The 22,055-nt window shown below is 43.2% G+C and overlaps 1 protein-coding gene across 4 annotated transcripts; it reads right to left on the bottom strand.

Moving 5' to 3' along the window:
* Window positions 1-593: 593 nt before the first annotated feature.
* Window positions 594-21,675, bottom strand: kdm4c (lysine (K)-specific demethylase 4C). Of its 4 annotated transcripts, none has more exons than XM_029133572.3 (22): window positions 21,459-21,675; window positions 19,802-19,968; window positions 19,419-19,594; window positions 18,548-18,662; window positions 18,277-18,470; window positions 16,704-16,753; window positions 15,970-16,073; window positions 15,566-15,703; window positions 15,223-15,416; window positions 14,806-15,059; window positions 12,593-14,598; window positions 12,386-12,497; window positions 11,142-11,323; window positions 10,686-10,929; window positions 9,176-9,252; window positions 8,545-8,600; window positions 8,311-8,419; window positions 4,023-4,217; window positions 3,361-3,531; window positions 2,663-2,782; window positions 1,771-1,863; window positions 594-1,677 (listed from the first exon to the last, which is right to left on the bottom strand). In XM_029133572.3, exons 2-22 carry the CDS (start codon window positions 19,943-19,945, stop codon window positions 1,510-1,512), a joined length of 4,902 nt encoding a protein of 1,633 aa, XP_028989405.1. In that variant the 5' UTR covers window positions 19,946-19,968; window positions 21,459-21,675; the 3' UTR covers window positions 594-1,509. The 4 variants fall into 4 exon arrangements, with proteins under 4 accessions (XP_028989405.1, XP_028989646.1, XP_028989479.1 ...); XM_029133813.3 differs by having other exon boundaries at window positions 1,786-1,863; XM_029133646.3 differs by having other exon boundaries at window positions 3,361-3,528.
* Window positions 21,676-22,055: the final 380 nt, after the last annotated feature.

The following is a 22,055-nucleotide window of genomic DNA, read 5'->3' as shown; positions in this document are numbered from 1 at the left end:
TTATATGGTGTGTGAAGACAAATCTACAACCACAGGTTCTGTTTACTGGTAAAAGTAAAGCGTTTTACTTGAGTGTTAAGATCATCACTGGCCAAACATTCTGCTGGTATGAGGCACGTTGTGTGTAGTATCTTAATCAAATATGGTCACTAGTCAATAACAGTTTGACTGTGTAGCGTAAAGGCCAGTTTTGTTTATGCTGCCCTTGAAATTGCTAATTTCATTCTTTCTGAATTAAAATGATTATTTGATACTGTAAATAAAGTAGCATCCAGACCAACCAGTATTTTTAGTATTGGTGCAACTAAGCATTTACTACCTAGAGTTAATATTTATTGCAACTTATCTTTTCAAGTGAAATGTAGTTTTTTTTTCAAACAACGTTTGTTAAGGCTGGAATTACTAATTGACTGGTTTTAATTGCGCAGAACCGAGTTTCTCTAATTGCTGCCACCTGCTGGTTTCCTCGTGTAACAACCGCCCATGTTGCTGCTTGACAAGTTTCAATAAGTTAAGTGATTTGACGACAAACTAGTGGCAGTACATAATGTAGGTAAGAAATTGGAGCTCACACTGTATAAATGACAAATTCATAAAAAAACATACGTAATTTTTTATTTTTTTCATTACAGCAGTTAGCAATAGTTTAACTATAGCAAGCCAAAAATAAATACAAATTTTAAATAATTTCAACAGTGTTTCATTTAACAGAGCAACAGTAGCATTTTACGTTAATAGGGCATCCAATCCAAACAGCAGCCATGGCTTCCTCTCTGAATCTTCTGCCTTGAGAAGCGATTAACATGCAGAACATTGTCTTTATTCTCCCATGATTCATTCTCCCAGCGTCAAATCATGCAATTCAGTTTTGTCAGTGTGAATTACAAAGCGTGCAGAGAGGAAGCCACTCTGGTATAATCAGACTCAACCCGGCGAAAGCAGGTAGCGGACGATGTTTAACATGCGGGAAGAAGCAGTAAGACATGAGGAAAATACTACAAGCAAAGTGCAGAAATATTCAAAACTAAACCTGAAAATGACCAAACAACCCCCCTCCCCAAAAAAAGCTCCCGTAGGCAAGCGAATTAGAAAAATCTCACCTCTGAATTTTTCATGTACAAAGAAAACAAAGCTTTTGTGTATTTTAAAAAGGGTGATGTGACAATTGTTAAGCCACGTTGATTTTCCCTGATGAATGTGAAGCACTAGGCAACGGAGGCAACGCTGCCCTAGGTTCGAGTCCTCCTCGGCCTGTTGCACCGCCCAACTGCCAGTCACTGATTGTATAATGTACACGCACACGCAACAAAGTATCAGTCTACCTCAAGTCACTCATTCCCTTTCACATTTCCTATCATGTACTCACAAGGTTTGTGTGGGCAATACTTGTCAAGATGGAAAAAGATCAAAATCTGGCACACAAACATACTCGCACTCACTCAAACTATCTCCTCTACCATCCACTGCTAATTCAGTGCATTCGCTTGTCATGGATCTTCCTCCATGACTTCATTTCCCTTTGTGGCTGCGTTGCTCCCATTTGCTTTTGGCAGGTGTACGGAGGCCTGGCAGGGCCACATAGTCTTTCTGGAAGCGTGAATTCGGCGTCCTCTGTCGTTTCCTCTCCCCCTGTGTGGTGAAGAAGGCATCCTGGAAACGCATGCTGGAAGCCGTGGACTGTGAGGGAGAAAGGAAAAGAAAATGAGTAAAATGATCCATCTGAGAAACAGAAACGATACCTAATCTCACACGTTCAATCCTAATACTTACAAGTCTACGCTTCACCTTTTTAGGCAGATCCTCATCCAGCGTATAGACATCTTCTCTCTTCGCCAGCACCTGAGACCCATCTTCAAACTCCACCTACGACAGATGGATGATAGAATTAAGGCAAATCCGTCATTTCATTTTATGACTGATCGCTGACATTTATTGAGCAGGTCCAAACACCTTTTTAAAAAGGCCTTCAAGAGAGAATTCAGACATGTCAAACACTTGGCAGTCTGATGGCGATGGCCTAGTTATCCACATGGAAAGAACTATTACAATCCAAGACACACCTTGACAATGGAAAGTTCTTGTTCAGCCCTTTTCTAAAGCCTGACCTATCTTAAACTGTGTGTGCGTCATAGATGCATTTGTGCATAACTAATGGTTCGCGCCCAGCTCAACTAAATAAAGCTTTAAGTGGAAGCTGCATGGCTCTTAGCTTGGTGAATATTTCAGTGAGTTTGAATTATGCAGACTGTCACCTCCATCTCATCCTCTCTTCCTTGCTCTCTATTTTTCATCTACCCGTCTGCCTGGTCTCCATGTGTTTCAACACTTTTTTCTTCCCATATAATATTGTGTGCGTATATATATTATATACACACACACACACACACACACACGCACAGATCTGTCTCTTCAGCTTATCGTCGTGACTTCAGCACCTCTCGGGCTCTGTCTCTGGAGTCATCTGTTCTTTTCTTTCACCACCTCCTCATACATAGACCAGGCACCCTGATGTTAGTGGACTCATGTTGATTCTGATGTTGAGGGAGTACAACAAGTTTATTGCTGTCTCACTCTGACCCACATCTGCGCTTGGAACACTTAACAAGAGATGATATGCGTTAGCTGCTGTCATGGCGTGTATCTATGATGCAGGGGTGTTTACCTGATACATGTAGGAGAGGTTTGATCCCAGGTATTTGGCACCGTAGAACAGTCCATCAGGCCACTTCACCTGAACAGCTTCCCCAACTTCAGGAGGACCCAAGTTCACACAGTCCCTGCTCTGAAAACACAACAGAAGATTGGTTGGTCGCGTAGACATTTAAACGGGTCAATTCATTTCCTACCAACGTTCTGCGTTATTTTGACTCAAGTTTATTAAAGTTGCAGTGGATCAAACAACTTTAAACTTAGCTTTTACCATATATGCTATTATATATGGAAACCCTAATACTTATACTAAATACTCCTCCAGAATAAACAAGAAATGTTACCTGCAACATAACATACATATTACATATTGATAAACACCTAAAGAAAACTAGGTCAGGTTTAGTAGGAAGGCTGGGGTTTAGTACAATGTCTGCTTTAATGCTGTTAGGTTCACTGAAACTTTGTCATTAACGTAATCATTTAAACAAATCCACGAATTTCCGCTCAGTAAGAGTGGTCAGTCACTATTTGCTGCTACCATGACAACGCAGCCATCCTCACATTGTGGATTTGAATAGACCTTTTAAAGCCTTGTTGTTCCGTGGTAATGGCAAAAAGGTTCAGGAGCGAGGTGATTTTATATATACATAATCTGCAGCATTGGAGCAACATATTATATACGGGTTGGGGGCTGTCTAAGACTCTCACCACTATGTCTTCGGGGTAGGTATCGTTTGAGAAGGAGCCGTCATCAAACATGACCTCGTAGAACGTCTGGCAGGTGATCTGGGTGACCTTGGAGCTGTAGTAGCGCAGGTTCTTGTGTTTGGAGATCACCGTCTGGCCCAGACAGATAGACGCCTGGGACGCCCGCTGCTTCTAGTGCAGATCGGAAGCCGCTGTTAGACTAATGTCTGGCAATTAATGCAGCATTAAGCCAAACTAAACTCCTAAGCGTTACCACATTATATGCTAAGTGATGCCTGCATTAGTGTTTACGCTTAAAGCGTCCCACACTTTAATTACATTTTTTTAAATGTACCTCTAATGGCATCTAATTACACAGCTGGTGTTGGTTGTGTGTCCAGCATTTTGGATCTGACTTAGTTTTTTCAAAGTAAATAGTCACTGGACAAATGCTACAGAACGGGGTCCTAACCAATTTAAACACTGAACACATTTGAGCATGTCATCTTTTAATTACTGTCCCTCTGATAGCAGTTAAGATATCAAAATTATTTAACTGACCTTAAAACTACAAATCTGATGCATTGCACCAATGATCCATACATTACGGTAAACTTCTGGTCCCCTTGTGACTGCATGGTTTTACCCTGACAGGCCTAGGAACCCCCGGCCCCAGAACTTACAGCTGCCGAGCTCCGTGACTGGTGTCTGTGGCAGGTGATGGACACGACGTAGGGCCAGTCATCGGGCTCCATCGTTACTCCGGCGGCGTGTGCACAGGTCACGTGAAAGGAGGTGGGACATCGACCACACGAGCACTGGATGCAAGCGCCCGCCTGCCGCTTCCCTGAGCAGCGCTTACGACAATAGATGCACTTCTGTGAACACACGGGGCAAACTGTTACTTAATGACCGGTACTTAATCAGGAAGGCTCGCAACTTTTTCTGTATCTTCAGTAAACCCCACAAAAAAACTGACTAAAATGTGATGTTTGCTGCCATAAGACACTTCTGCCTCGATCTAAAAAGTAGCAAAAAAGTGCATTTCAAACTAATTATAAAGGGCATGAATGCAAATGCATCCGTCATACAATTTATAACAAAGCCTCTTCAGGGAGAACTCAGACATTTTTGTATACTGTGTGTTAAGTATTTCATTTCCATCTATCCATCTACAGTCTGATCCATAATAACAAAGCAAGAGTTTGTCTTTACAATCTTCTCTCAGCAAATTCATTAAAAGCTGAAATCTCATTTACAAAACTAATGGGCGCCTTCTCTGCAGCACTCCAAAATGTGGTCAGGTGCATCCTGGTTGCTTGAATTACCCTTGACGTGTCTAGACTTTTATTGGAGTGCACCTGTGACTAACTAGATGCACTGGAGTTACTTAAGAAAGGCGCACAGCTGCTTCACATAAGGGCCCACAAATCACAGCGTGCCGGGAAACGCACCAAAGAAATGTCTGCAGACCTCAGCAATGAAATCTGGTGGCGAAGAGGAGATCAGCAGACGGGTTTAAAGCCATTTCTAAAGTTTTTGCTCCTTTTCAGTAGAGTGACTAGGCGTAGGAGTAAAAGGTCAATGACAGCATTCTCAGCATCATATAATCTAATTTAAGGGACGGTAATATTGTAAGGAAAATATTCTCCAGTCTGATGAAGCCAAAATGAGACCCTCTGACCCGTGATTCAAGCCTGGTGAACACACATTACCTGGATAATATCATCCTTTTTGGGAGGTCCAGCCTGCACGCAGCATGAAACTATTGCAATAGGTCACTTCATCACCAACCTCACTGTCCTCAAGCGCACAGTAATTAGGGAACATGATAAAAACCTCATTTAAAGTCCGTCCTTTCACTTGGGAAACTTTTCATACAGGCAAAAGATAAACAGCAGTCAACTAGAGATTAAAGCTCAATAACTGAATGATTGCTTGGTTGTGGGACAAACCTCAAATTACTTAAATCCACAATGTGCGCCAAATAATTATCTGGGAAATCTGCTCAGTGCATCCTCATTAGAAGAACAATACATGGATATTAAAGTAAGACGAAGCGTGATTTCACAACAAGGAAATAAATGTCTAATTACATGGCACAATTTGAGGTTTCCGCAACAACCCAGCGCTGCCTAATCTGTAGCGTTTTCATTGCACAACTGTACCATAATATTAACACGCATCTTGTGCACTTAGGTTCAAGCCTGTCCTCCGTCTGCTGCTCCCATCAAGTCCATTTACTCTATCTCCCCTATAAGAAAGCTCCGCTCTACCACTAAAGGGAGAGAATGATGACATCCTCGCTTTCTTCCCCGTCCTCTCGGTTTCAGCGTGAGCACGCACCTATCCATGTACATATATACAGTCAAACTCCCAGAAGATGCTCCTCAGCAGTAAGTGGGCTCAGGCGAGAATCTGCTGGTGCCTGTGAAACGTAGCCTATAGAACGGCTCCGGTTACCTGAGCGCTGTGATTTCTCTTGTGTCGTGTAAACTGACAACATGGTGGTTTTAAACCGCTTGTGGTCAACTGTAGTGAAACTAAATTACTATAAAAAAAGGACCTGAAGATGTTTTAATTTAGTGCTACAGAATAGAAAGCTCGTCGCCCTGAGAAGAATAGATCAGCGAGACGGGAACACGAATGCTAAACTTTTTTTCAAAGTCGCTGCCTTTATCAGCTAAGCCTCTCAAATAAATGCCCTTTGTTCATTTTGAAGAAAAATCAATAGCTGATCTAATTAGTTAACCTAGACAGCATTAATTAAATTCAACCTCAACCACTGGGCTGCCTTTACAATTATCAGCTTAGCCTACTTAATTCACATATCAGTTGAGGATCAGGAGGTACTGGGCGCAGAAGCCTGTCACAAGTCCTGCTTTAGTTTTGCGATTCAATCCAAAAGGCATAAGAGTCTTAATTTAAAATGGGTCACAAAAAACCCCAACTTGATCATTTTTCTATTAATGAAGCTTCTATTGCCTTGCAACTCTATTACTGAACTGAGACTTTGACTCAGTGCTCCTCTTGGTGACTAACTTGGCCTACATTTTCTAAAGCCTTTTCCCATACCTCCTCTATTATGGACAGCACCGCAATGATGAACTGGCCTGACCGTCTCGCCCACCTATCCAGCCCAGCATGACAAGGCTCTGACAGGTGTGTGTGTGTGTGTGTGTGTGTGTGTGTGTGTGTGTGTAGGAGGAGGTGGTCCAGGTGTGCAAAAATATCTATTGATCTGCATTTATCAGCGGAAATGACATAGCATGAAATCTTAAACAAGTATGAAGAAGATCGTTTGTGTGTTAATGTGAGCGTGTGTGTGTGTGTGTGTGTGTGTGTCTAACCCACTTTTCCCACGTCTGTGCCTTCTCCGCTGTGTATTTGGGGGCCTGTGTTGAGCCATGCGTTAAGAACATTCCCACAGTAAATTATGAATGCGTGTCTGTGCGCGCCTGTGAGCGTGCGTGTTCTTCAACAGTAAATAATGAATGCACTAGGCTGCTGCGAGGGCAATGGGTCCGTGCGTCGGACCCGATCCTTGAGGACGCGTGGCTCACGCAGCAAACACACAAATGATGAGATGCACTAAAATGAAGGGTATGTAATAATAAACCTAATCTCAATATAAATGTTGATTTAGTTCAACTCTGTGTCATCACTTCAAGCTCTTCCTACTATAATGTGACAGGCTTTTATAGTGCTGCTGTGCTGTTGATTTAAATAACCCTTAATTCACAACTTTAAAAGCCCATCTGTTTAATGTCCCTCTGAAGCGCAGGTCCATCCAAAAGGTCCAGTGTCAGCATGTTAATTAGTGAGAAATTGGCAGCGTGAAGCAAAGTGCTATCATATAATTTGAGTAAACCGACTGATGCCATAGACGGAGCTTATCAGACACCTGCCCCCAAAAAAATAGCTACGGTCTGACGCTGTATATGTATGTCCACCTGTGTATCCACAAACGTGACATTCACATGCTGGTAACATTTACCAGCTGACGAAAAGGAAATATATATTCTGAAATAATTAACAAGGTTTTAAATGTTTGGCATTCTTATGAGCATCCCACCATTTCAGTCTGGATTACTTTGTTTTTCCTTTATATTTTGGCCTGGGGATATGGAAATTGACTTTGTGGTTTGTGCTGTCACATTCAAATGAGCTTTATTTCAATGTGGTGCGAGGAGATATGAACCATATCCCTGTAAAAACCCGGTAAGTCTGAGCACAAAGTCAGTGTCCTGTTTAGTGTCTAGTATTGCCTTCCGTCTGGCAGGTAATCACTTATGTGGGTAGCTGTCCGACAGCTGATTTAGCAGTTAGGGCAACTTAACAATGTTACAACACTTTCTGTTTAGTGCCCAAACCACTGAGCCACAGAACCAGACACTAAACTAAATATCAATCTTTAAATTTTTGCAGAACAACTAAAATTTTAATCCTGCAGTCAAGCCAACACTGCCAACGTGTAAAAACACACCACCTTCATTGTCTCTTAAATTGTGCTTATTAATTCTCAACATCTGCAAAGAGTTTTCATCTAATGAACTATCATTTAGACCCATCTCTGTATTCTATCTTGTGTTGGGATGCACCTCTGCAATCCTCTGGTTTCTGCTGAGCTATCATGGTGCCTGGAGCACAGAGCTAACTATAGTGGCAACGTGTCAGGTCTGCTGGGACACACACAAGCTCTCTCATTAAGCAAATACACACACACACACACACACACACACACATACACACTGTACAATGCATGGGCATACACACAAGCAGTGCTACACACACAGACCCCCCACTCCTCTCCACCCACCAGTGGTTAATTATCTAGCTTTGATTGTAGGCATGTTCTTCTCACATTGTTAATTAGAACTGTGAACACTTCATTAATTAGACAGAGGCAGTCCTCTTGGACCTGGGGAATTCCAGTACTACATCTGTGTGTGTGTGTGTGTCCATCCTCACCAGTTTGTACCGCTGCATAGGGATCCTGCTGGTATCAATGGGACTCCTCTTGGCTTCATTGCTGAACCTCGCCTCCGGCAGCGCTACCGCACACATCACATGAGCCCATCTATATGCGCACACAGCAGACAAACACGCCACGATGATTAGGACGAGCAGACGATTCATTTGCTCGAACTCTGGAGATCAGAGGTCAGTAAACACTGCCAATAATGAGAGAGAAGCTTGTCTCACTTGTCATTTTGAGTTTTCTTCAGCGCTCCACCTCTAAGGTTACAGAGGCAGCATTCCTGAAAAACAAAGCGATGAGTCAATAAAAGAGAAGCTATTGTACATAATTTACTCGTGTGTGATACCTTCACACCTGCTTCAGTAAAACATTAGTGCGACACTGTGTGGGCACAAAGTGGTTTATGGATTTAAAAACACTAAACATTAAAATATATTTTCTTTGTGAGAACAATGACTATTAGTAGTTGATATTAAAAAGAATAATAAAGAACAAACAAAGCATCAGCCTTCTATCCAAAGTGACAATACAAAACCCCTGGTAATAAATAAGTCATTAATCTTCCCAACTCTGGGAAAAGGTCTGAAAAATCATTCACATCCATCCACTAATGTTGTAACACAGTTTGGCCTGATGAGTTTTATCAATATGTAAAAATAAAGGTTCCAACAGCAGCAGTGCAGCACAGGTTCGGCACATGCTCCATCCTTGGCAGGAAGCAGGGGTTTGCCTTCATGCAGCTTCCCACCATTAGCATTTTACTTGCATATGTGTATAAATTGCATTTAATCCAATTAGAAACTGCTGCACAAAATAAACACCACGGATATAGCATGAACAGAAACGTCGTCTTACTGCTGTAAAGCTTCCTTCTGCGCAGCGATCACATGACCACCGTTCACTGACATCATCTGCTGCAACACCGTAGCAACCTAAACAAGCAAGAGACAGGAGGACGTTATGAAAAGTTGAACAGAACAAGATGCCACATCCACGCTGTTTCCACAGATTCTTGATAGAAAACTGGTTTTGCTCAGTGAAAACTGCACAGTAGGGCAGACTACATGGAAACTGAGATCTTCATGGTGTGTGGGTCTGTGTGTACACGGGAACGCTGCTGTGGTTGAGGCATAAACGCAGACACAGAAGTAGGTCCTACTGTACAGCTTTGCATCTGTAGCCATTTTAAATGCACAGGCTTGTGTGTACGTGTACATGTCACAGAACACTGTGTGTGATCGGCCACAGCCATGCCGCGCTTGCACTAGCGTGACGGTTTGCTTTGCTTTCACACACTTCTGGAGAAGCCCTTTGTAACCCAAACGGAACGGCTGACAGACAGGAAAACATGAAGCAGTATGAAAAATAACAGGCGGTTTGTGTAAATATTGCTGATTTGTTTTGTTTTGGTATGTTCAGTGTAACTGATGTGGCAGAGCAGCACAAATGTTTCATAAAAAAATAAAATGACGGTGGTCTCGTACAGAAAAACATTTAGAATTTGAAACCGAGGCAAATGTGAGTCTAAGGCTGCCAGCGAGATGAAATCCGTGTGTTAGTGGCTGCAGAAACATCAAGTGGGTTTTTATTTCGAAAGAAACCCTAGTGTGTGCATTTCTTTTCTTCTCACGCACTATACATCACAAAACCAAATATAAAAATGTCACCTTTCTTTCCTTTCCTGAGTTCAAATCCGTGCATGGAGAGAAAACATGGACCGGTACTTATTGTTGAGTCTCAAAACCACGCTTGTGGCTTTTCCATCAGTGTTAGATGACATTCACGTCATCCCGGTACCGCCACACTCTCACACAGAGTACATGTGTAATACACAAAGCTAATCACTGAAACAGCACACATCTATCACACTGCCACTTTGCTCCAAGGTAAAAGAAAATGAGGTGGGATCCACATTAATGATGAGAAACTGAGGGACTAAAGCGAATTTCGAGAAAATGCTAAACCCCTTCAAAGCTGTGGACTCAGGATAGCGAATAAAATTTTTAAAAAAAGGTGTGCGTGCACAAGTACTTGTCTTTAGGAAGACGAAGAAATGATCGAGCGTAGTTAAAGTGTGTGTATATAATATGTATTGCATTTGTGCATCTAGCGGAGCAGAAAGGCTCCAGAGGTTTTTAAGAGTTTGTGTGAGGGCCTGATGCACTGGCTCGGGGCTTTTGGACAGGAAGCGTGTGGTAAAGACCCTCATTTGACTGACGAGGGAAATAAAATACACTGAACCACAAAAAGAGGGGGTGGGGCAGACAGGGGGGGCTGGAGCACTGAGAAAGAGTGAGTCACAGCTTAAACCCATTCACCCTCTGACAGTGACACTGGGGTGACAAACAGGCATTGACACACGTACTTGCATGTACTTGCAGGCAGCAGCCTTGGCAGTAGAGCAGAGGGGAGGTGCCATCTTCTTGTAACAGAGGGTTAGTGGGAGTCGGGGGGCAGTTTTGCTCCCGAAAAGAAAAGCAGATCTCTGGGATGAGGGGCTTGGTCCTCCTCAGACCCATACAGGGATGTGCAAGTCCCGTGTTTGAAGGGCAACACCTGGAGGCATCTGCGGCGCTGACAGATGTGCTATCCTCTGCTTTGTCTTCAGCCTGTAAGTAGAGAACATGTGGTTTTCATGTTCCCCCTGAGCCCTTTTTGGACAGGATAAATATTACAAGTGGGACTGGGTAGAATATATTTCATATGTAGGTTCATTTTTTAGTACGTTTCCTCGTCCGGTGACGCATATAGGCTTTAATGAAACTATAATGTGTTTTTAATGAAAACACCCATAATATGTAACGTGTTCTGCTCCCTGTACCTGATAATAGGGCATAAACAACGTGCACACTGCGCAGTACGGCTGCAAGGGGGCCACGCTAGCGTTGTACTCTCGCTCTGCCGTGAAGCAGTTCTTCCTGTTCTGCCACAGGTGGACGAGCGGCTTCGCCCACACCTCCATTTCCTGCTCCTCCTCCTCTGCCAGGCCTGCCTCAGGGGGCTCTAAGTGGAGATAAAAGAAAGCCTTACAACCTTGTACTTGAACCGACTGTGGCCTGGACGACGATTCACGCCACACCAGGTGCAAATCTCTTCTCTGGTACTTTATCAATTGATCCTATTCCGAGTCTGAAACGATCATGTGACCTGATCATTCCCACCGCGGTGTTAATAAACTTGCCGCTGAGCCAGACCTAATCTGTCCACAGCGGTGACAATTTCCACCAGCAACTTAAAAACCATTTCCAATGAACAGGCGTGTGTTTATAAAATTGCCTAAGATGATTGCACAAAATGAGCCGTCATCATCATAAACTAGGCTTCTCACAGCCATGGTCATTTCATGGTCATTTCTTACTCAGGGATAAACTGCTAAAATGGCTGCTGAATTATTCATACTTTTTCACAACCATGGACATGATGAATGCAACTTTGTGTGTATGTGCGCATTAGCAGTTGTTGACGGAGGGCCCTCCTCCCATCCTGTTAAAACCATGAAAACAAATAGAGTATCTATCACTGGGTCATTTCACTGTGGTGGGCCTGAGAGTTAAATCTATTTGGTTTATGTACGCATTGACGTCAAAGTGTCATTTAGCGGGACATAAAATATGAAAAATGAGGAGGGGAAGTAGGGACCACAGAGTGGAATGGTTCAATGATTATAAAAAGCTGCAATATGGGAGGCTGCGTTGTTTCCCACACATTACCGATAATTTTAACTTTTTTTGATTACTAATGGGTCAATTTTACTTTCTTACCTCACTATATTCATGTATATCCTCTTTCTTTTGACTTATAAACCCAACTGGTCTAAATAAACAGTAACTGTACTCGGGTTTACTGCAGTGAAACCAACAGTAGTGTCCTGGTTTTCTGGACTGGCGCAACCAATTATGCAAAACCAACCACAACAGGAAATTTCCCTAAGTTTGAGTGAAACGAGCCCAGCTCTTGGCTCACGGCATGTGCATGTGTCACAGTCAGAGCGCTGAGGCTAAACGTCGGGGGTACATCTCAGTGAACTGTATCGGTGTGTGCAGAGGAGCGTTTAAAGGCGCCCACCATCATCACTGGCGGCCTGTTGTTTGACAGCAGTGGGTACAGCCCGTGCGGTCGGTTTCCTGAGTGGGTGGCGCCAGCTCTTGGTGGTCCTCTTCATCGACAGGCCAGGGTACTGGTGTGTAGAGGCATCAGAGTCAAGAGTTAAGAGCAGAAATATTATACATTTGTAATGACGGTTGTGAATGGCTGCTCGTAAAGAACACTCACAGCACAAACCTCTCCAGGTTCCAGGCCCGATTCATCACATTCACTGATACAAGTATATTTTTCCTCGTCCGATGAGTCGCTACTGCTGTCTCCCTTGGCGCTACTTTGCTGCTCCTCCTCTTCACCATCAGATGTGCCTTCATCCATGTCAGACACAACATCCTGTTCACCGCCTCCCCTCCTAAGAGGTGAAACTGCAATGTGTGAGGATAGGCCCCCTGACTCCCTCTGTCTCCCCAGCTCCCTGCAGAGTGTGAGGGCCTCAGCCCCCTCCACGCTCCCCCTGTGGCCCTCATAGTCCCCATAAGGCTCAACAGCCCCAACTGAGACCAGAGAGGTGGGCTCAAGCTGGGCCCAGGTGAGAGGCCCCCCTTCTTCCCGGTTTTCCGACTCAAGAGCTTGCTCCGTGTCCTCCAGGTCGGTGACTTCTTTGCACTGAGGTTCAGTCCACATGGTGTAAGGCAGAGGGTCATGGGTCAAGTCTGACGGGAGGTCTGTGTGCAGACTCTGAATAAGTACTGCAGGACTTTGGGAGTTCAGGTTTTTCCAGATGCTGCTAGAGAACGGTTTGGCCTCCATGTACGGACTCCGGGAAGCACAGTGTGAGCCTGGGTATGTAGTATGGCTGTGGAGTTGTAGAGCTGCGAGGCTGTCGCTTTGGGTGCATACTGGAGGGGGAAGATGGTTCGAGATACCCGCTAGGAGACTTCCAGCATTGCTCCGAGTGAACGTACAGTCTCGTTGACATGGGACTTCGGAGTTACATTTCTTTGTGGCCTCTGATGCTTTAGGCACAGAGCTGTAAACTAAGTGGTCTGGGGTGCCATCGCCCTGTCCAGGAGTAAGACTCTCCAGCTGCATAAAATCATTTTCTGCAGCAATATCCGGCATTATTAGCATTTCATGGGCACCACCAGATGTTACTTTGTGTAAAGCATTGTCAGATAAATCAGTTGTGTGTCTTTCCAAACCAGATACTGCTGCCCCTCCACAACTGTATGGAGACTGTAAATGCCACTCATTAGCATGTTGTTCAGAGAAAGGCTCATTTGAGATCATTAAGGGAGTTTCCCTAACTTCCTCTTTGCCTCTATGTGACAGTGAACAGCCAGTTGGAGTCTCCCGCTGTAGCACAGGTGCAACCTGATCGCTGCACATCGTGGATTTGGAGGCATCAGTTAATCTATCATCAGCAGGAGTGAGGGAGGGCATCTCCTGGGTCAACACAGGTGGCAAAGGGCAGATTCCAACCTTATCTGTAGGCTCAGGAGTCAGCTGTGGCATGTCTACAGCACTGTTCTGTAGCAGAGGAGGGAAAATGTTCTCCTCAGTGCAGATTTTGTCTAACCTACAACTGCTTGGTGAAGGGGCAAAAGAGCAACATGATGTGCAGCTGTCTCCCTCTACTGGCTCGGTTTTGGGATCATAAAGTGCTTGTGTAGTGGATGCTGAACCGATGTGTTTGGGTTCAGTGACTGTGTTCATTTTCTCTCTCTTTGCCACGTTGTTTTTGTACTTTTCGAAACCTGCATCTATGCTGTTAGTGTTTGGCGTCGGGCTCGAAGTGTCTGTACGCGAGGAACGCGATGCCTGAGCTTCAGGGCAAGTGGTACACAAACTCATCGCAGCCTCAGCAGAAGGGTTTCTCGCATGGGAAGATGAGCTGGGATTGTTCACGTTCAGTTGAGGAATCCTTAACGAGCAGTCCTGAGAAGTTAGGAGATCTTGTGTTTCAGGTACAAGACTCTTGAAGTCATTATTTCTCTGATCCACCTGAGAAGTGTCAGGCCATTGTCCTTCAGGAGTCCTGGTGACGATACCTGATGCTGACAGGTGTTGAGAGTCATCCTGAGCAACTGTCTCTGCCTTTAGGTAATTATTTATTGACGAAGCATGGGAGGGGACGAGGTCCTGGTCCAAGTCATGAGATGACTCCTTACTTGAAAGTCCCAAACTATTACTCTCTACACGATTCACCTTGACAACACACATCTGTCTGCAGGGACCTGTTGGAAGATAAAAGGGTGAATAATCTGACAAATCTACAATTATGTAAACAAGGACATTAAATCTTTTTTCCATGTAGAGAGATGACAACGGTTCATAATAGTCCTAATTATGCACACACAACCACTAGCAGGCTAAACTCGTTTCGCACTGAAGTAATACCCAAAATCTTAAATACCTTCCTGTGCCATCAGTCAGTCTCTTACCAGAAAGCTGAACAGAGTTCTGATTCTGGTTGTGCTTTGACTCTGGCCCGTTTTTCTTCTCTTTTTCCTCTTCTTTGCAGGTTGTCCCTGACACAGATTTTCGTACCTTGGGCCCAGAGGGACCACCCAGATCTTTCCTCCTGTTGCTGCTGCTGCTGCTGCTGCTGCTGCTGCTTAGAGTCGAGTTGCCTCCCAGGCCAACGGGCTCTTCTGTGGTTCGGAGTCGCTTGGAGCGCATACGAGAGTGGCGAGCACTGTGAGAGAGACAAAGACTGAAACTCAAACCTCAGAAAACACAAACGAAATGATGTTAAATTATTATTATAAAAAGGTAGGAAGTCAACTTTTTCATTTTTTTGCTTCTCCTCCCAAACTACATATATATACAAAACAGAACGAACAAGTAGGACTCTGTACCCTTTGTTGGTGGGTTTGGCTTTGCGGCGCCTCTGTAACCAGCTCTGCAGCTCCGGTGTTGTACTGGGTGTTGCAAGTGTGTGGTCAATAGGTGTTGAGTCTTTGCCCAGCATCCAGTTAGCGTATCGATCGGGTTGGAAACGCTTCACAAAGGGTTCCATAGATATCTTTACCATGTCCTTGCTACAGGTGCACTAAACAGAGAAAGAGGTCTTTATAAACACTTGAAGCACAGCTGTGTTCACTCACAAGCCATCAGTTAGTTTGTTCCTTTTTAATTAAGTTGAAAATGTAAGAGAACCTAAAATATTTTAATCAAAGACATAAATGAGTTAAACCTTACCTGTGTGGCCACTTTGCCGTAGTCTATCCATCGCACAGTGGCGAAGTTGGTGGACTCTGCGCAGTTGAATCCATGATTGAAGCCAGCATGGTAACCATAAGGAAACGTAATCATGAACTCTCCAGCTTCCTGAGTAATCTGACAGTGTGTTAGGGAGGGGGAAACACAAAGGGAAAGGGATCGGTTGAGAGGCAGGTGACAAAACTCTGAAGTACCCCTTTTGGTTTCCATAAATTTGCAAAAAGCAGAATTAAAAGATTAAAATAAGCCACAGCAATCAATCAGAATGCACACTGCTAATTTCAGTGACAGGAAAAGCTGTTTTTGCACATTTTCTAAATTAAAAAAAAAAGAGTTGAAATGGCACGAAGTAAGAGCAGTTTTCAAAAGGGTTGAGAGCCTACCTTATCAAAGGGAATGCCATACTTCTTCAGTACAGAAGGAGAGATTAGAGTCATCTTGTGACGAAGAAAAGCCTCGCACCCCTTGAAGCTATTGGGAAAGAAACCTGACAGAAGCAGACACACACGCCATCAGAGAGGGAGCCCGTCAGAAGTAAACAAACACACAGAAATTCAGATATTAGCCTGAATAAAAACTAACCGTGCGGTGGGTTTACTTTTATTTTGGTGATAGTAGCATCAAACCTAATCATAATGATTCAATGATGAGAATATTATATTTTAATCAAACACTCAATCAACATTCTATTAATTTTGCTTCAGTTTACTAATTGATTCACCAAGTTTTGTTACAGATTCATTTGCACCTAATTTCTGGACAAACATACTAGGAGTTGGACCTGAATGTGCTTTAATTATCCAGTGAAGTACTACTATTTAGCTTTCCTTTACACAGGTTTACCTACATTGGCATATATTTCACATAGTTATAACACTTAAAACAAATATTAAATTGTAATGCTTGAACACGTTATGGTAAAATAAATATACAATAAATGTAGAATCACCATTAACTTCATTGTTATGTCACTTCATCCTGCTCATTGCGCAAATAACTTCCCTATTTACTTGTGTGCAGACCTGCTTCTGTATGCTTTTATCATCATTTAATAATATTTTAGTTCCAACCTCCATTCGTATGGAGGATACAAAGAGAATGTAAATGACTCTTTCACCTGTAGCCAGACGCTCCAGCCTCTTCCCATGCTCAGGAGGGATGGCATACCTGTTCAGAGACAGAGAGAATCCAGAGCAGACATTGTTACTTTTTTTGGACTGCGTATAGGAAATTCTGAACATGTCCTGTTCATTATGCCCCCTGTGTAGCACACACCAACCCCTGCATACAAGTGTTCCAAGAGAAAACATTTTAAATATCAAGACTGCCATCAAGTGGTGAATAAATGAATAATTGCCAGGAGGTGGAGGAACCCTTACATGCACAGTGTTGCATTGCAAATGTTATTCTTAAATCTCATTTGCATGGTGACAATTTCAGCAGATCATCATATAATCTCTTTGCCATCATCTTCTATAAGAAAATTTTTATTACTAGTCTTGATTTGATTAAATATTAAACTTTAATCTAATGACATTGGGTTAAATATATAAATATGATTGACTTGTGTTTAGTTAAAAAAAACATTATTTTAAATGTATTCTGCACTTCCTTGTGACTCACAGGTGATGCAATGTGAATTTAAGTTATTCCCAAAGTTCCCAGGAAGACACCCGGGGAGCATGACAGAACTCCCTCAAGGTCTGACTAGGCATTCCTTTTGAGTAGCACCATCCGCCTTCAGGTATGTGGCTTTTCCTATCGTCATATCACCTGTCAGCTTAAGTGAGAAGTGAAAGACAAGTTGAGAGGTGGGAGCAAACCTCAGGTAGAGGTGACACGCAGAGCTGGAGAGGTGATTGTTTGGAGGTGAGAGGGGTGCATCTTTAAGCCGCTCCCCGTCAGGTACAAGATGTCAAAATAGCAGCAAGATGAAAGAGTGTATGTCGCAGTGCGTATGTGCTCCATGATAAGACTATGCATGTGTGTGGGTACTTGGCAGGTCTTTGTGAGTGTGTTTGTGTTTCTGACTATGTGTGCATCTCTGTCTGGCTGTGACACTGATCCCTGTGGGGTTGCAGGGCTCACTGCTCTAATGAGCACAACTCCCTCCAGGGCAAGAGGCAGACAAAAATGGAGCCAGCCAAGCTGACAAAGTCAAAAGCTACCTCCATTTATATGCCACCTGTATATTGAAACTCTTACTTTACCATTTTATCCTAAACCTTGTAGTAATCAGGCTCTGTACCAGTTAGACTTGCAGTATGTACTATGTGAGCTGACCCTGTTACCACAACTGAACAAGAATAGATTGTTTAGAAAAGTTAACAGGGGAAATTTCAAAAAGAGCAGATCACAGATTTAGTTTGCAAAGCTGCATCTGAACAAAGGCATCTGGATCAACGTTCTAGCCACATAAGAGCAAAGGAACTACAGCAGAAAAGCCACATACAAAAGGTGCAAGAGTGATGTTGTGGTTTTGTTTTGTACTTTGTAGGCTGTGGGTCAACCATGAACACCTCACAGAGGTAAATGTGAAACCACTTGAAATACAGCAGTTAATGTGCATCAGTGGCCAGAACAAATGACATAGTCCAGACCTGAACCCAATGAAAAGCTATGACAGAACAGAGAAATTTGTGCATAAGCAAACTGCATGCATGCATTTGAATCCCTGTCCCAACACTAACCAAGACTTGGGCTCTCCAAAGTGGAGATAGTTGATGCTGTACAGATCCATATCTTCAGTGTGCCAGGAGAAGGTGGTCTTCCACATTCCAAAGTAAAGATATGGAGTGTTAACCCCCTGAATAGATACGCCACAGTCCTCTTCGATAACATCCAAGATTGAGTTCAGGTGGCCAATATTCCACTCCTCTACTTCCTGAAAAATTAGAAATAGGAATTAGTGCTGGTCACATGTTTGGTCATCTAGTAAAGAGAGAAAGAAAGGGCATGTACCTCATCATAAAGACTGCCACTGACATCAGCACCATATATGGGGGAGACGAAAGTGAGATTCTTCCAATACTTCCTCTCAAGGTCCTCGTAGTTCAGGTATCGAGGTGTACAGTACCTGGTAGAGAGAGAGACGTTGTATTTGGTGAAGCCTTAAACTACTGCATGCAGTATTTGCTGCTATATACTGTATAATTATCTTGACGTTAGGCATCTGTCACATATTCTACAGGTGTGATGTCTAAAGAACAAAGCTGAGCTGAACACGTTCTGAGGAAGGATGGTTCAAAGTTCCTCCAAAACAATGTAGATGTAACTCACCGCTATACTGTAGGAAGGACCCGCTAAAGGTTACTTCTGCCAACTATGGTTCAACCACTTAATAACTTTCTGCCAATTCCTTTTCCACAAACATTCTGTAGGTTTAGTGACATAAATTGCAAATGGTGCCATTATGTTTCTTTTCCAATGTAGTTATATATTCTCAAATTATAATTGATCAACTGTAATAGCATGTGAAAACTTTTGAATTAGCTCTGTATATCTCTATAAATATCACCCTGGTTGGAGAAAGGCTAATTTAACTAACTAATTCTTTAAGAATACACCTGTTCATGTTGGAGAGGAAATAACATACTTCATCAGTGCAAGCATGAGTGAGTTTAAAATACCACACCTCATTCAAATATGTGTTTAGACAGCTGAACACTACTTTTACCAGCAAAGATTCTCTGGCAGTGGCTAACAGCAGTGTTGACCAGAGCACCAATCCTATGTTTTGGAATAAACCATTGCCAGTCGATAAATGTAAATGTGAGCATTTTCACTGTCTCCTTGAAAATTGGTTAGGCAAAACGTTCTCCATATTACTCACATGTCACTGTTTGCCAGTCGCCTGAACTCTTGCACACTAAGTGGCTTCTTCTGGATGTTATATTGAGTGAAGAGACCTGACTGGCCTGCTACCATCTGCTGGATGGGTGCATCGATCATCAGATCATCTATGTCATCATAGGTGCGACGGGGCTTCCAGCCTTTAGGAGGAATCACCTGCAAGATTAAATTGCATCATTGTAAATGTGTTGTAGTTTATGAAACAGGCTGCTTGTTTATGCATCCATAGAAATTTGCTTTACAAAACTAATCCAACTCTGGTCCTACAGAAGCAGGCAGATAATGCTAAATAGTAAACATAATGAACTCGCTCTCATTCATCACAGTTTTTAAATTTCTCACAACCAGACAAACAATACCTACTTTAGCCAGGCCTGCACGGTGTGCACCCTGAGATTCCATATACACCAGGTACTGGTTGAAGTCCATGAACTCCTCCATGGTGGGCCTGAAGGTCATAATCTTGCAGGTGGGGTTTGCAGGGGTGTACACCTCTGCCCCCGCCATCCTGCTGCCTCACCAGATATGACCTAGAAAAAATAAAAATAAAAACACTTAATTGTTTAGAAGTTTCAACACCAGACAATAACAAATGTCTGATTACTGCAGCTGGTTTACATTCTGTGTTTTAATCTTGATTATGATTGATTATGAGTATAAACATACAGTTCTACAATAATAATAGTCACAACTTTGATTTAAAGTATAAGGAAATATTCTTCTATCACTTTATTTTTGTATATAATGTTCAAATGTTAATTAATCGGTCATTTTAAAATCAGTTCCATGTGTTTACTGTAGCCTAAACAGTGAGGAATCCCGACTAGAACTCAGTCTGTTGTTGACACGCTCACCGCTAGATGGCAGTAAAGGCGCAGCAGATTTCGACTTGATCCTTTGATCCTTGCTCATGCTAACAACCATTTTCAGATTTTTGTCCCATCCGCCCATAGCCATCCCACTCCCAACTCTGACTCTCCTGTGCATCCAGACAAAGGATCACGCCGCATCGGGTGAAGCGGTGGTGCGTTCAACCTAAAATTAGTTCACGCTGCCCTTTCCCTCAAAACACACACACAATATAACGGCGCGTGACCCGGTCATGTAACAGGCATTTGCAGACTGTTTTTGAAAGTTTTAGTAAATTAAATAAGATCGCGTGTTTACACAACACACTTACAATCGTACTCATTGTTCAGGTATTCTATTAATACTTACAGTCTTGCTTAGCCTTAGTCGGACATGCCCTAATTAGTTGTGTTTATTAAAAACTACAATATTGCCCCTTGACAATTAAATCTCTGCTGAATTACGGTTTGCATTTAATACAGCACGAGTCTCAGTAGTTGGATTGAGCTTTGTCCGCCGAACAAGCTAACTAGCCAACTAGCCTACGTTTTGTTTTGATGCCAAGTAATGGCTGAACAAATACCACATCTCGCTACCTCAGCAGACGCGCTAACTCGTCGCTGAGATGGTTGAGATTCTTTGCACCCTTCGCTGTGTTTTACATCCACTTTTGCGGATGTGGACTTGCTGGCCTTTTGGCGATAGTTAGGAAAGGGCAATCATGGCTAACAGTTTAGCTAACCTAGCCGCCACAAGAGCTAACTTCTTAGTATACAAGTCAATGGGGTTTAAATGTCCCTCGCAAGGGGCTGCCCACGGGCCCGTAGCTACCATGCTAAGTGTCTGTATCGTGAGATAACAAACGCGTACGGTTTAAGCCTGATGTTTGTGCAATGTGTGCATTACTTATCCACATATAACAAGTGTATAAACAGACAAACTAACAATGACAAAGCACACAGCGTTAAGCATAAGCGTGCGTCAACTTGTGTGAGTCGCTACAGCAGCAGTTAGCAGTTAGCAGCTAGCAGCTAGCTGTTGATAGCGTAGCTAACTCTCCACAACAGTTACAAAATGCACACAGCGTTCGCACAGCGCGTCGCAAAACTTGCTCCCGTGCGCAAATATCGCCACAATGTCGCGTGTCACCCTTTCGTGGACAGTGTTTTACCTCGATCTAGAAACACGGAGCGTTGTTGTTGTTGTCAGTCCCTTTCCTCGCTCGTCCAGCTGATTCACATGACCGCTGCTCCGGCTGCGGCCGCTGCTTGGTGCCGTGAGAGCGGAGCGCGTCTCACACCGCCCCCACTCCTGATCGACTGAGCGCCGGCGTGCTACGAGTCACGAGCGCGATGCACGGCGGACCATCCACGCACTGTCAGATCTGCTCAGCAGCTGGAGAGACGATCACCTGGAACGAGACCGCAGACGAGCCGCTGTCATTTTCAGCCTGATTTATTACACGTTCGTGTTATACCATGCTTTACTGTTAACGAGGACTAAGTAAATGATAAGGCACTCAATTCTGGTTATGTACAAAAACTCTTTAAAAAGTGATTCAGCCTTTCAAATTCGCCACATAATCAGTTTTAGTGTTTCTGTCCTTTTTGTTCTTTCTGTTTTTGACTCATCAAACAATAAAGCAAAAGCAAAACTACAATTTTATATTGCTAGACTAATTTTAAATACTTACTTACTAAAATCCTTTGTTTTTTTTGCACTTAATCAAACAGTGGAGTTTTCCCTCTTAATCAGCATGAGGAATATA

This window comes from Betta splendens, chromosome 1 (genome assembly GCF_900634795.4).
Source record: "Betta splendens chromosome 1, fBetSpl5.4, whole genome shotgun sequence".
Lineage (NCBI taxonomy): Eukaryota > Metazoa > Chordata > Actinopteri > Anabantiformes > Osphronemidae > Betta > Betta splendens.
The sequence above is the reverse complement of the archived record's forward strand: the minus strand, read 5'-3'. Positions and strand labels throughout refer to the sequence as shown.